We start from the raw sequence: 15,929 nt of genomic DNA, 5'->3' as shown, positions 1-15,929 counted from the left end.
CATTGCCTTCTTGAGCATCAGCGAATCAGTTTGACGTTTTATAATATCTAAATTACTTTAACTGGGAAAATTTGGATCTCAAAATGACATATCCACTTATGCAAAAAAAGCATAGATCATCCAGGTAATGGCAAATTCATGTGTAAGCTTTTGAAACAGGTCGCTTTGCTAAATCTGTCATTATTTTTGTTTTGTGAAATTGCTTTTTCAGGGAATTTTTACCATTTTGCAGATTCTCTAGGGTATGTAACCGTTTGACTTAATTAACTTATTAATTAATTATTTAACCTGATTTCTAAAATGCACAGAATCTATATTTTTCGATATAGATTCTGTGCATTTTAGAAATCAAGTTAAATATGCCTTTGTATAATCAAATAAAAAGTCATTTTTGTTGTACTCCCGAGTAGTGTTGCACGGTGCACCGATACTTCAAAAGTATCGCGATTCTCGGAAATTAAAAACGTCACGATTCCTACATTTATTAGTATCGATACTTCAAAGAATGACTGCGTTCCAGATTTGTAAGAGACGTATTTCATGTTGGTGTGTGCAACGCACGCTTCCAGTGCCTCCCTATGGACGTCTGTTTTTTCTCCTCACGCAAGCAGCAAAAAAGCACTACAGCGAGATGGCTGCATTAGTGGCTTTACTAAACTGATTTGGCTTTACTAAAATGTGTGCATAATCGCATTAAATAGTTTAAATAAGTTGTTCAGATGAACAAAGCACAAGGTTTTCTTGCATAATTAACATTTTAATTGTGGAGTTATGTTCTGTATGCTAAATATGAAAACGAGCGTATCTGCACAGCACCTATAACTGCGCTTTGTACTTGCTGATTGCTGATCGAGATTTACATGCTTGGCTCACTGACCCTGTATACTCACTCATTTCATTCACGAACGAGATGTATCAGTTCATTCAACTCGTTCTCGAATGAGAAGATCTCTCGATCTCGTTCAGTGAAGGGCGGATTCGTTCACTACATTCAACAAATCATATGCTCCATCACATCTTGAGTAACTCTTTGACAGGATGAAGCAGTTCACAGAGCTGTTCACGAGCTGCGCATTCGCTGCTAAAAGCGCTGTGATCGCGCGCTGATGTGGAGGGAGGAACTTCAGTGAACAAGAAATATGAGTATAGTAGCAACGTATCTTCCGTGATGTCCCCGATGCGCGGGTCGGGGTAGGTAAAGAAATATTACTTTATTTGCGGGCTGGGGCGGGCCAAATAATTTCATAAAAGCGGGACCCGCGGGTTGGAAAAAAACCTGACCCGCGCATCACTAGGCTGCATGTGCGAGCACAAGTGTTACTGTGGCCGCCGGTCCACGACTGGTAGAAAAAGATGACGCTCACTAAAGCTCACTGGGTGAGTTTCCTCCTCTGAAAGAAAAGGTTGCACAACTGACAGAGTAAGTTACAATATCTGAGATATTGCTGCTAAATTTTATTTGCTTTTTTTATTTTTACTTGAATGCCATTGCTTAAATTGATATTATTTTATAATTGACATTTAATCTTCTGAGTTCAGAAACATTGTTTAATATAATCGCTGTTCATATTTTTATTCAAAGTTCAGAATCAAGATAAATTTATTACTCTATATGTTTCTTATGATAACTGAGATAATTCTGCTAAATTTATTCTTTCTTTACCTTGAATGTCATTGCTCTATTTTATTTTTTATATTTTGATATTTCATATTTTGTTCAAATGTTTAATATATCTGCTGTTCATATGTTCATTAGTGTGTTTATATGATTAGAATGTTGTCCCGGTTTTAAAATAAAGCACATCAATGATATTTGAGAGTGTATTTTCCCTTTTCAGGAAAAGTATCGAAAAAGTATCGAAATCGCTATTCTTGACTAGGTATCGGTATCGAAACAATAATTTTGGTATCGTGACAACACTACTCCCGAGCATAAATTGTGCTCCTCATTTTAAACACATATGTTTGTTATCAAGATTTTATTATATATATGCCTGAATAAAATATGCAATGTGACTGCCAAGAAAAAACCTTTCTCAGCTGTTTCCTGGGGCAAGTTGACCAAGTTTGTACAAAACATAGTCTCTTACCATTACATTTCTAGAGGGAAATTTTCTTAGCGAAGGACTTTATTTAGATAAATCAAATATAACCTATTAATAAACGTTCATAATCGAATAAAATCTGACTGTGACCATTGTACACTTATATAAAAAGTGTTCATCCTTATTTTCATACAAGTTCTTGTTACCTTGCAGTAATCCAGTGTGGCAATAAACTCGTATGAGCCCAAAGACAGTTCTGGTCTTTCATACAGATCCATTCTTCTCCCCATATGGTCCAAATGCTGGAAATACTGCACTGGAACTGGAAAGGTAGTGAAACCCCATTTTTTAGAAACACTCCCAGACAAATAGTCCCCACCATATGTTGACAAGAAACACAGCGTAAGAATAAAGGTCACAGCAGTCTCAATGGTACAGTACCAACCTTCATTAACGCAGCTGCAGAAGCCACACTGGTAGCGTCGTCCTCCATCCATAAACTGCATGTAAGGACACATGTAGGCCTTACAGCGGTTGCAGCGGATTGGTCCAGTCTCACCGTGATTTACAATGTACAGAGGACTCTATAGAGATCAGAGTGAGAAGGAAAAATAAGACATATATACAGCCTTAACTTCTTTACTGTAACATGTACCATGAGGTTTTTACATGCTAACATACAGTTGCACAAACACTACCCTTCAAAAGATGAATTTATATTTTTATTCAGTAAGGATGCATTAAATTGATCAAAATCGATAGTAGAGATGTTATGATTCTTTAACATAATATCAGTTTTAAAGCTTTAAATGTCATTTAAATGCTGCTTTGAACTTCTTATTCATCAAAACATTCTGGAAAAAATTTTCCCAGCCAAAAAAATTTTCTTATGTTTACCACAAAAATAGTAAGCAGCAAAACTGTTTTAAACACTGATAACCTGAAATGTTGAGAAGAAAATCAGCATATTGGTATGATTTCTGAAGGATCATGTGACACTGAAGACTGGAGTAATGATGCTAAAAATTCAGCTTTGCATCAATGTAATAAATAACATTTTAAATATATCAGAATAGAATAAAGATATTTTAAATTGTAATAATATTTCACAATATTTGTAATATTTATACCGCATTTTGGATCAAATAAATGCAGCCTTGCTGAGCCTTTAAAAAAAACATTTAATATTAATATGTAAATGCAAACCTACAGACTCCACATTTAGTGTATACAACAGGAGATTAAACATTAAGGCAAACAAATACATCATACTGATCTGTAGTGCTGTGGTTGGTTACTGTGCACCTCAATGTCTTAACAAAGATACAATAGAAGTACATAGATATTAAAGTAAAATAAAAATGGTTGCCCTGAGATCATTAAGTTTCAATTACATTAAAAGTTCTCAGTCAGCTTCTAAACTAAAAAGAAAAAAAGGAAGATTTTGCACTAGCTTCCATCCACATATAACACATATTTTGGCAAGTAATCCTTTTTTGGATAAATAGAAAACAAATTTCCAGGACTTACAGTAGTTTTTGCTCTTTGGTGGAATTCATTTTAATAAGTTGCCACTACAAAAAAATCTGGGCTATCGGAGACGATAATAGGTAACACTTCAGATTAGAGAAAACACATTTATTATTAACTAAGAGTTTCCCTCAATAAAATCCTAATTCGCTGCTTTTTGATAGTAAGTAAGGTAGCTGTTGAAATAGGCATGTTTATTTATGAGGTAGGCTTAAGGGATCTAGAATAAGGCCTTAATATGTGCTTTATAAGTATTAATAAATACCCAATATACTAGCAATATGCTAGCAATATCAACTAATCTCAAGTGTTACCCGATGAGCTTTTATTAAGGTAAAAGGAGGCAATGGATAATAAATGATCTTATTAACTTTGGCTTATAGATGCTGCAATGACACATAGTTCGAAATCAAAACTGTTTGCAGTGTATTGTGCCTTAAAATGTGGATTAATGTCCTCCTTTATTTGAGAGGACAATAAACTATTCCTCTGACGTGCTCTTTGGAGACTAATTAGCCTCTCATGAGAATACTAACATTTCCTAAAAAGGCTCTGAAGCATAATGATGAAGGGTAAAGCAGTGAGAGACTCCAGAGTTAAACAAGTCTTTAAGGCACCAAAACCACTATTAAACTACTGACAAAATAAACTGAGGGGACACCCACGAATTAGAGTATGACTATATTCCAAAGGCAGTCATTTCCAAAGATAACACCATGGACAACAACAGAGAAAGGTTGATTCATTCATATTATATTGTTATATTGTTCCAAACACATCTGATTTTCATTTTTCTATGTAACACAAAAAGAGAAGTTTAGCAGAATGCTGACGCTGCTCTTTTACGTATGATGACAAGAGCGGTCAAGCTCCAAAAAGAACAAAAAGCACATCTGCTACAGCTCTCAAATCTCTTCAAATTACACAAAAGAGATGTGTGTTTCGTAAAAAAAAAAATGTAATTATGGTATGACTTCAAAAGATTGGGAATACAGTACACAAGTCACATGGACAAAATGTAATGGTACTTTTATTGTGTTTTTCCTGTTATTTTTTGGAGACTGACAGTCCCAGTCTTCATTCAAATGTTTATATATTTGTATGTGTGTGTGTGTGTGTGTGTGTGTGTGTGTGTGTGTGTATAGAACAGAGGACCTAAAAAAAACTAAAGTGGTTACACTTTATTTTAAGGTGTCCTTCTTACAGTGTAACTCCATATTTCTGTAATATTAATTAACTATTGTACATGTAGGCTACTTACTTTATTGTTAGGGTTTGTCTTGGGGTTACTTGCATGTAATTATGCATCTGTTATTATTATACTAGTAAGAAGCATTTGTAACAAGGACACAGGATTATTTTTAATAAAGTGTTCCAAAACGTTCCAATAAACGTATCACAAAAGGAAAATCATATGGTTAAAAATGATTTTTGATTTTTTTTTATGCTGTTTATATCCCTTATGAAAAAGAAGCACTTGATTGTATTGAATGTGCCCATGTAGTGTACTTCAAATCTTAAAAGCATGTTTTTAAAAACTTTACTTTCAGATAATGCAAGTATAATAAGATGAAAGGCCACTTAAGTAGACTTAAAGAGAGTACAAATTCATGACCATGTATCTTAAAACACTTAATTTTTGTAAAAAAAAAAAAAAAATTAAGTGAACTTTGTAATAAATGTGATTTTTAAAGTTTTACGTTAAAGCACGTTATAAAATCGTTAGGTTTTATCGTTATCTTTTCGTATCGTTAGGTTCTTTATCGTTATTTTATCGGTATCTTTTGTCATGCTTTAAAGAAGTACACTTATTTTAATGTTTAACATTCTAAAACATTTGTAAATGACTTGATTATCATTTCAACCATAGTATTTTATTTGAAATTACATTTCTTACATTACATACTTAAGTGGGTCAAAAAAAAGCACTCAGCAAATTCAACTTATTGCATTTAATATACATTTAAACTACTGTATAATACATTTTCATTTAACTGCAAATGCAATTAAGTGCCTAAAACATTATTTTCAGTTTGCACTTAAGTATATTATTTTAAAATATATGATTATTTTGTAATAATTACTCTTTCTAAAAGCATGCTTAAGTGTACTTGTTCTTAACAAGGGAATGTCTCGGTTACGTACGTAACCCTCATTCCCTGATGGAGGGAACGGAGACGTTATGTCGAGCGACATATGGGGTCTCACTTGGGAGGCCAATCATCTCTGAGTTTAAGAGAAAACACTAGGGCTGGGATAAACGATTATTTTTTAAACGATTAATCTAGCGATTATTTTTTCGATGCATCGATTAATCTAACGATTCATTTTTCAGGCTGATTCGATTTCGATTATCTCCCCATTAATTGACTACTAACAATTTATACATGTTGATTTACATATCTGAATGAAAAAAAACATGAATTCTTTAACATTGCAATATATGTTTATTGCTCTTAAAATTACAAAATAAAAGACTGACTAAGAATGCATTACTTTGCACTTGTATAGAGATAGCATTCAATAAAACCTTGAAGCCTTGAAAACACATAGCTTACTGAAACAAGCTTACTGAACACATAGGGCCTAGCTTACTGAAAAAAAGTTCAGTACTTGTTTAGAGCAATTGAAAGAATACAGTAACCAATGTAAACTTTAGGGCTTTAAGCTAATACGGAGAGTGCTTTTCCAAAAAAATAAAAAATAAAAATTGAACAGTGGGAGCCAGCAGTTTGTCATGTAGAAAAAAAAATCTCCGAATGCTCCAAGTGAAACTTTGGCGTTCCGCCCTTTTTCTATCGTGTCTAATGATTTTGGTTAATATGCACGAGGGAGGGAGGGAGAGAGAGAGAGAGAGAGAGAGAAAGAGAGAGAGAGAGAGAGAGACAGCGCTCGTGTAGTTTGAAGACTGTGAGTGCGCGAGCGCGCGTGAAACTTGGGTGTTTCGCCCTTTTCCTATCGTGTTTAATGATTTTGATTAATATGCACGAGGGAGAGAGAGAGCAAGAAGCGCTTGTGTTGTTTGAAGACTCCGCGAGCGCAGCCGGGGCTCTCTCTCGTACGCGCCCTGTCAGGCGCAGCACAGACATTCTATTCTAAATCACTCACCGATCAAATAAGGCTTTGACAGCCGCCAAAAAAAAGATCAATGCAGAAAAACCCCTGGATTGGTTATATAACGTTGGACAGAATGTTGATCCGGCCATTGCGTATATTCAGCGCACATAAGATAAACGTTTTGCAAACGTTTTTTAGAGAAATAAAAACAGGTCGACGAATCGATGCGCATATTTTGCTTCAACGTATTTTTTGCGTCGACGTCATCGATGACCTCGACGCGTTGTCCCAGCCCTAGAAAACACCAATGAAAATTGGCTAGTGGATTTAACATACCTGAGCCACTCCCCGTTCCAACGGGTATAAAGGGCGACAGGTTCATCCACTCATTAGGTTTTACACTGAGGAGCCGATAACGTGTCCCGGCAACAGCGAACAGTTCAAGGTTGTGGCATGGGGACATAACATCTCCGTTCCCTCCATCAGGGAACGAGGGTTATGTATGTAACCTAGACGTTCCCTATCTGTCGGTCACTATGAGTCATGTTGAACGACATATGGGGTTCTATGGAAAACGCCACAACCCGAACACCGTCACAACCCTGTGGCGCTGCAATTGTCGGCAAGCCGTGGCATGCCCCAAAAGCTACATTTAAAGTCATAACCTTCCTAAAGCCCCAGCGCAAATTCACTGACCTTGGTACCAAGGAGCCAAAGGGTGAGTACATCGCTGCTAGAGAAGGCCACGCTGCTGTTCTGCCCACACAAAGTTAGTGGAAGGGATTTCAACCTTCGGTGAAAGATTGCTTCAAATCTTCCCTATTTGTTCTTTCAGCTTGGCAAGACAATGGGGAAGCGAGCCTAGGAACAGGCCGCTACGGAGACCACATCCTACCCGTAGGGAGGTGACATGTGGGGATACTGATATGGACTGACCGAGGGGGCAGTACTACATATGGAAAGGGTCTCTTAGGCAGGTCCTACCTTAGAGTATAGATGGAACAGCTGCTAGAAGAGACTGACAGAACGGGTCTGTCAGGGGAAGACACGGGTTTGCCAAGAGGGAAACCTTACCTTGGAAGAAAACACATATGGGATTAACCGTAGGGAATCACGCCATATGGACACCTAGCCCAGTACAGGGGCTGACCGGAGCTCCGGGCATGCTAACACCAGTACTGGGCCTGGCGACAGACTGCTCCGCCAAGTATGACCACCGAGGGTGCTGGAGGATGCTCGACCAGGGTACGCCAACTGGGGAACTCTACTGGGAGAAGAAAGGTGCTCGCATCCCCGTGTTAGGGGGAATGGCACAGCAAGCGTGACACCCAGCCAGCCCTTCCCGCCAATTACCTGTTAACCAACAAACGGGAAGAAACCGGCTCTACATGGAGGTTGTAGAACCTCGTAAAGGTGTTAGGTGTCGCCCAGCCAGCAGCTCGACAAATGTCTGCCAGAGAGGCACCCTGCGCCAGCGCATAGGACGAGCCACACTCCGTGTGGAGTGGGCCCTCACCCCCAGGGGGCATGGCTCGCCTTGGGAACGGTACGCCAAGGCGATGGCATCCACTATCCAGTGGGCCAACCTCTGCTTGGAGACAACCTTCCCCTTCTGCTGACCTCCAAAGCAGACCAGGAGCTGCTCAGAGTTTCTGAAGCTCTGGGTGCTGTCCACGTATATGCGAATCGCTCTTACGGGACACAGCAATGCCAAGGCTGGATCTGCCTCCTCAAGGGGCAGCGCTTGCAGGTTCACCACCTGGTCTCGGAAGGGAGTGGTGGGAACCTTGGGCATGTATCCAGGCCGGGGTCTCAGGACAATGTGAGAGTAGGGGATGTGCCAGGGAGGGGCTGTCACGAGGAGCATGAGTTCCGAAAACCAGGTCCGGGTGGGCCAGTAAGGCGCAACCAACAGGACCTATTCCTCGTCCTCCCTGACCTTGCACAGCATCTGTGCGCGCAGGCTCACTGGGGGAAACGCATACTTGTGTAGCACCAGAGGCCAGCTGTGTGCCAGTGCATCCGTACCCAGTGGGGCCTGGGACAGGGAACAGCTGGCAGTGGGAGGACTCGTGGGAAGCAAACAGGTCTACCTGGGCTTCCCCGAACCGACTCCTGATCAGCTGGACCACCTGGGGATGGAGTCACTATTCGACATGCAACGTGATCGTAGACCACCCTGTCGGTTGATGTACGAAACAGCTGCAGTGTTGTCCGTGCAGACCAACACGTGCCTGTCTAGCAACAGCGGCCGAAACCGCCGTAAGCTAGATGCACTGCCAGCAACTCCAGACATGCTGCAGTCGACATCTGATCCCCGGCGGCAAACTGAATGACCCGTTGGGGCTGCCATAAGACAGCCCAGCAAAATCATCCAGCAGCCGCACAGAACAAACAATGCGGAAGGGGTAGGAGGTCTGTGGGGCGTGGCCCGGCGGAGAAGCTCTCACTGTTACCTTCAAATCTCCCAGAGCACTAGCTGACGGTCCTCTGCTCGTGGCAGAGAAACCGGAACGGGTAGTGACAGAGGGGTCTGCTCCTTTCCCTTTAAGAAAGGAGATCGCAGCGTTGCCCTGGTCAAAAACGCAGTGCGTGCATGAACCATCCACGAACGCATCTTCAGCGTGCTGATTTCCCAGACATGGAAGACAACGCACGTGGCCATTGTCAGAGAACAGGAAACGACCGCATCCAGAAGGACACGGACAAACTGCGTCTGTAAAAAGACGCGAATCGTCCGTGATTTGCTCTTTTAGGAAATCTGCTCTTTTATTTGAAGCGCCCAGGGGAATGGCTGAAAGGGACACCGATGTTTGCGCAGTACCGCCAACTAGAACACCTTGATGATTGGCCTCCCAAGTGAGACCCCATATGTCGTTCGACATAACTCGTAGTGACCGACAGATAGGGACCATATGTATATGTATTGTAACGGATATGCAGGTCATCGATTCATGGGTTCTGAACTAATGAATCACGGTTTGTTGAATCTAAAACAATGTAAACCCCAAAGTTTGTAGATTTTGAATCCAAGCATATAAATGAAACCGCTTTAAACTAAATGGCCTGGCGCCAGCCTGGCTGGATTTAAATTATTTACGACACAGGATGAGACATTCCAAAGTCACGTGAGCAGCCTCAAAGGAGAAATTAACTCTCCTTTCAACTCACACACACACACACCCACAAATGTTTTATCTTACACTCATCATGTAAATCCTTAATAATGTGTATTTTGAATAGGTTTGTGTATTGCATAAAAATTGTTAATCCTGTGATGTTAGGATTATAAGTATGACTTGTAAATAGGAAAGGTTTCTCCTCATTTTAACTTTCTCAAATAGAATTATGAGCTGTAACCCAACTCCTTCAGAGTCGTAAACTTTACGACTGCATCTGGTAGAAACAGGGAAGCCAGCTCTCGCTGGAATTTCTATAAGGAAAGGGAAAAGCACCCTTTTAAGTTTATAAAATATATCGCTTTTTGTGCTTAGATGTCTCCCCATATCAAATTGGAGTGTCTGCAATTGTATCATGTGTTAATCAAATTTTAAATGTGTATAATTCTGCATTTAAAAATGTAACTTCATGTTTTGATAATTTATATATGCCACTCTTGATGTCTGTGTAATCGTCATGCTTTGACGAACTCATTTATCTAAAGCAAATTAATGAAAAATGTATTAATCTGGAATTATGAACGTGCTAGGATATCACTGTTGAAATCTGATAAACCCTAATTTATTAGGGTGGGTGTTTCCACAGAGTCAAAGGAACTTTTTCCCGCTTCAGATCGCGGACGTTCATTGGTTGTTCACGCGAACAGAGGCGTGAACCATTTCAAGCTATAAGGACTGACCCAGGAAGTTCCTCCCTCTTCTTAGTTCGCTTCTTCTCTTCTTCGCTGGTCCGCTCTCTTCTGATCCTCGTGCTGCTCGTCCATCCGCGCAGCCTTAGGCCGCGCTCCTACCGCCCTCCCCCTCAGCACATGGGCTGAGAGGACAGCCATTCTCATGACTCCTTCGGAAGCTTTCGTTTTCATTGTTTGTTTATTTTCTTTACTTAGTTTATTCACCTATTCGCCTCTCCACACGAGGAAGACGAACTCTGAAACATTGCTTTCTTTGAACTTTCAAATATCGCGCGATTCCGCAGCAGCCCGGACACAGAGAGGACAAAGCCCAGATTGACGCACGCTAAGCGCATACGCGGCTCCAACACACACACAGAGACACTTGCAAGTATCATTCTCTATGAAAAATTAAATGCTGCTTAAGTTGTCTATAATCTGAGTTCTATGTTGTCTCTCAAGGGTTAATGTCTGTTGGTTTACATAACTTTTCTCTCATTTATCATGCCTTTTCTCTCATTCTCTTTCTCTCCCTCTCCCTCATTTGGATTGCGTTATGTCTTGTACAAAGTTTACTGTATATATTTGTCGTACGCGTATTTACTCTGTATAAATCGTAGTTGATGTATTATTAGTTCAATTATTAAATTCCATATACTCCAGATTGTCTGTCTAAGTTGCTCATGTTACGAAGTCAATGAAATGCTGATCTTAGCTACAAAGCTCATATGTTACTTTTAAGTGATATAAATTTTATAAGGACGGGAGAATGGTTTCATGGCCAGAAACTATTCGTCCTGGAATTATAGGAAGTGATAGCGTTACTGAGAATTAATAAAACGAATCTTACGGCCGTTTGCTGGACGAACCACGTTTGATTTACATTAATTTCTAGTAAAAGATATCACAATAATTGATATGAAGAATAGAATATTGAAATATTAATGAGTAAATTACAGTGCCTTGTGATGAGTTATTAATATATACAATTGACCTATTTTTCATCTTCAATAATTTTAATGCAACTGTAATATGATATATATATTAATCATATTCCTGATTACCCAAATTCCCTATATCATTTGAGTTAATTAATATGTAAAACCCAGTGTTGTTACAGTATTTTACAGAGCTAAACATTATATACTTAGATATACATTATAAATATTATATACTTCCCCATGACATGTTTTGTACATTTTAATCGCATGTAAAACATACTAAATATTCCTTAGAAAAAGATTAACATAGCAGTTCATGTCTGCTAAATGAATAAATGTAAAACTAAATCTAGTATATAAACTCAAAACTGAAGAACTGAGAAATGCTGTTTACCTCATTTTTGGGTACGTTGGCGAAGGGCTTGATGATGGCTGCCAGAGGCACTTTGCACTGCTTTGCAAGGTCAGCAGTACTGGGGAAAGAATATGTTGTGCACCGCATGAACCTTGGGCTGGCATTCCCTTTAAATGGCAAAAAACAAATGTTTACTATATTAAACAAAAGCACCTTTAGGCTAATATTAGGAGTGAAGTGCAAAGACAGTTCCCATGCTCACCTTGATCTTGCACTGTGAAATCTGTGGTGACCAGTGGAGGCACCTGACCTCTGATGTTTGTGACGTACACCTGGCCTCCTCTCTTAACCTGGTCATCCTCAATCACTTGCGTCTGCAACAGACAAGTCAGTGTACCTTGTACACAAATTTAAATACTTGTACACTACAAAGTAGCATGCATTGCCTGTTATTACCGTGCTTGGAATGGAATCCGGGTCCAACTTCTTTTGAGGAGGGCCTGCCATTTGTGCTGGACCTCCAGGAAAGCCTCCTGGGAAACCGCCTGATTGTGGCCCTGCCATCTGTGGTCCTGACATTTGCGCACCATAAGGGCCGGACATTGGGCTCCCTTCAGATCAGAACAAAAAGAGTTACTTAAGCTAGTCAACATTTGCCTCTGAAAATACAGAGTAGAGGTGAGCGGTGTAATTTCTGCACCACAAATGCAAGTGAAAACATAAAGATGGATTCTGTTAACACAACTCACATTTAGTCAGATAGTCCACAACCAGACTCACTCAACCAAACCCTCATTTGCAGTACATTCATAAGACATACGTAAGTGTCGTTATGTACCGAAGCTTTATAAACAAAATGAATGATTCAAAAACATAATATATAAAAGTGCAGAAAGCAATGTTATGCATTCACCGTCTTCTCCTGCACCTAAACAACAGGGTAAACAGCTGCTCGCTTGTTGAACCAAATAAAATAATATGAACGCAGTCCAGTGGGGGCAGAAGGAGGGGGAGCAATCGGGTTCAGACCAGGCAAGCGAACCAAGTGTGAAAGCACCCTAGAGGTCATTGTACTATAAAAACATCTTGTAAGTTTCAGAACTCAAACCTTTCTAGTTAGTCTAAAAACAGCTTATATTGAAGGCAGTCTGGCAAAACGGCAGCTTGAGGAATGTTCTGCTCAATAATATTTTAGTGTGGATAAGCACCGCCTCTGCAGAAGTTCAACAACATCACTGCCTATTTAGCCCCGCCCACAGATTCACGCATGTAGTATTTAGGAGAGAGGCGAAATTTGCAGATATATGCAGAAACTAAACAATAAAGATGGCTCTGAAGACAACAGGATGCTGTGCAGGGCCAAGCTGTGAAGAAAAAAAAAATTGCATTGCCTTTCTTCTGAACCCAACGTTAAGAAAAAATAGATTAACTTTATTTCCTCGTCAGTAAGAACTCAGTTCTTTATTCACAAACAAGGCACAATTCGACGTAGGATTTCCAAAAAGATTAAAAATAAAAGACGATGTTGTGCCGAATATATTGGTTCCAACAGTAATGTCGCAACACAAGTGTGAGTAACTGTTTTTATTACATGGACACTATTGCTTTTTCTGTTAAACAGATCGTTTGATATTTACTGAGAATTGATGTATTTTTAACCTAAATCACAGCAGCGTCCATTTGTGAAAGGGCGTATACAGTCAAACATAGACAATCATAGCAGTGGGTGTTACTTCAGAGTCTACAATCTGACATGCCTGTTCAAACAAAGCACTCTGATGAGGGGTCAAAAACAGGATGGAAAATAGCCTATTACTTCTAAATTATGACATTATAAGTGGACCCTTAGAAAACCGTAAAATAAAAAAAAGAGGCAGTTCATGACCCCATTAAATATTCAAAACTTTTGTAAGTTTAAAAGGTTGTCAAAAATGACACACTTCACCTTGAAATGTGACCCTGGAGAGCAGGTATATTTGAAGCAATAGCCAACAAAACATTGTATGGGTCAGAATTATCAATTACTTATGCCAAATATCATCAGGATATTAAGTAAAGATCATGTTCCATTAAGATATTTTGTAAATTCCCTACTGTAAATATATCAAAGCTTCTTGATTAGTAACATACATTGCTAAGAACTTCATTTGGACAAATTTAAAGGCAATTTTCTATTTTATTTTTTTTTTTTTACACCCTCAGATTCCAGATTTTCAAATAGCTGTATCACAGGCAAAAATATTGTCCAATCATAACAGACAATACATCAATGGAAAGCTTATTTATACAGCTTTTAGACAATGTATAAATATCAGTTTAAATGACCCTTATGACTGGTTTTGTGGTCCAAGGTCACAAGTATAAGCTCCTGAACTATTTTTTAATCACTGGTGCAAAATTTCCTAGTTTTTACCTGGTTGCTGTGGATATCCTTGGGGTCCCAGTGGTGGTTGGTGCACACCTGGTCCAGGTGGGCCAGACATTCCCATTGGCGGAGCTGTCACAGACCCCATCATGGCCATTGGTGGAGGAGATCCTAGAGAGAGCGGCTGCTGTCCTGGTGGAGAAAGGGGTGGATGTCCCATTGCTGCTGGTGGCGAAGTTTGAAACTGTAGTGGTGCTGCTGAGCTGGAAGGAGACTGTGGTACCTGCATGGGCCTTTGGCCTAAAGATAACGGTGCATGGTTATAAAACGGGCTTCGAAAAGTTAGTCAATTTACTTCAAAATCAACATAAAATGCCATCTAACGTACCATATCCTCCAATGTTCATGGCACTCATTTGATTGGTCAGCTGTTGAGTTGGAGGCGGGGCTTGTGCCATACTATGAAAAGCACTTTGAGGAGGCTGTCCATAAGGAGACATGGAAGGAGCTGAAGCAACAGGAGGAGGGAAACTGCCGAGAGCACAAAAAAAACACATATTATAAAAAATACAAAAAAATGCAATTTTTTAGAAATGTTTCATCACATTGAACACAGTATTCACCTGTGGGGATGGGTCCCATTCTGCTGAATGTTAGCACCATACTGGCTGGATACCGGTGGTGGAGGCATCCCAGAAGGAGAGAAGACAAGAGGCTTGAGCACACCTGGAAAAACAGCATTCGCCTTTACATGTTCTTAAGCAGCATGCGAGAAGATTAAACTGTGATCAAATTAATTCCAGCATGTAAACTACAGTGGATAAAGGGACAGCGGACACTATAATGAAAAGCAGTTTCAGAAAGGGTTGACCCTGTTTATTTATTTAAGCTCATGCGGTGCTGGGACTCCTATATCATAGGGATGAGATATAACTTGGCAGTTTTAGAACAGAACTCAACAAAAGATTCACTTTACCTGTCGGAGGGGCGGAGTAGCCCTGTGGTGGAGATCCATAGGTGTCATAATGCGACTGAGGTGGAGGGTTCCCAAAACCTGCAGGGTATCCCCCCATTCCAGCCTGGGCCTGGGAGTATGGAGGGGCAGCAACATAACCTTGCTGACTCATCCTACCGTTATACCTCTTATCATTCCAGTCTGGGAAAAAAAATGGTGACCTGGAATAGAAGAAGACGGGTGAATTAGAACTATTTTATATGTGTGCAATTTGAAACTTCTAATCTATATCTCGCATTCGGCCCAATGCTAACCATTGTGTACAAAAAAAGTACACTTTAGCCTACTTTGAAAAAGAGTACTAAATTGTGGAAAGAATATACTGAATGTAATGTTTCCGGGCACTTAATTGCATGTTAATTGCAATTAAATTAAATGTATTATGATTTAAATTGATATTAAATCATTTCTTTTTGTGTAAATTTATCTTTTTGTGTAAATTTATAATTACTTCTAATGTCTTTGAAATATGGTTAAAGTACTGCTGAATTTATTAACAAGCATTTATGGTAAAATAAAATATACTTAAACTTTTTTTTCTAAAGAAACGTATATTCCATGTGTTTAAATACATACTTGTAATACCAACTTTGTGATTACAATTTAAGTTGCAATTTAGTATTTAGTACACATGAAAATAAGTGTTACCTCCGATTATTAAGATTATTAAACCAGGAATACAAAGTGCACGTTTTAAAAGGTTGTAGAGTACACAAATGAACCCCAGAAGCAGTTTGTTGTAAAATGATGAGATAATGAAATGTTTTCTAC

The 15,929-nt window shown here is 39.4% G+C and overlaps 1 protein-coding gene across 1 annotated transcript in view; it reads right to left on the bottom strand.

Moving 5' to 3' along the window:
- LOC132127098 (protein transport protein Sec24D-like) overlaps positions 1-15,929 on the bottom strand; it is a 41,758-nt gene that overhangs the window by 24,252 nt on the left and 1,577 nt on the right. Inside the window, exons 2-10 of the mRNA XM_059538731.1 lie at positions 15,120-15,319; positions 14,767-14,869; positions 14,532-14,674; positions 14,192-14,443; positions 12,235-12,389; positions 12,041-12,152; positions 11,818-11,945; positions 2,491-2,629; positions 2,252-2,367 (exon numbers count right to left, since the gene is read on the bottom strand). Of these exons, the coding sequence (XP_059394714.1) occupies positions 2,252-2,367; positions 2,491-2,629; positions 11,818-11,945; positions 12,041-12,152; positions 12,235-12,389; positions 14,192-14,443; positions 14,532-14,674; positions 14,767-14,869; positions 15,120-15,270 (1,299 nt within the window). The 5' untranslated portion in view covers positions 15,271-15,319. The remainder of the gene's footprint in view (positions 1-2,251; positions 2,368-2,490; positions 2,630-11,817; positions 11,946-12,040; positions 12,153-12,234; positions 12,390-14,191; positions 14,444-14,531; positions 14,675-14,766; positions 14,870-15,119; positions 15,320-15,929) is intronic.

Source organism: Carassius carassius, chromosome 3 (genome assembly GCF_963082965.1).
Source record: "Carassius carassius chromosome 3, fCarCar2.1, whole genome shotgun sequence".
Classification (NCBI taxonomy): Eukaryota; Metazoa; Chordata; class Actinopteri; order Cypriniformes; family Cyprinidae; genus Carassius; species Carassius carassius.
This window is presented reverse-complemented; position numbering and strand designations above follow the sequence as displayed.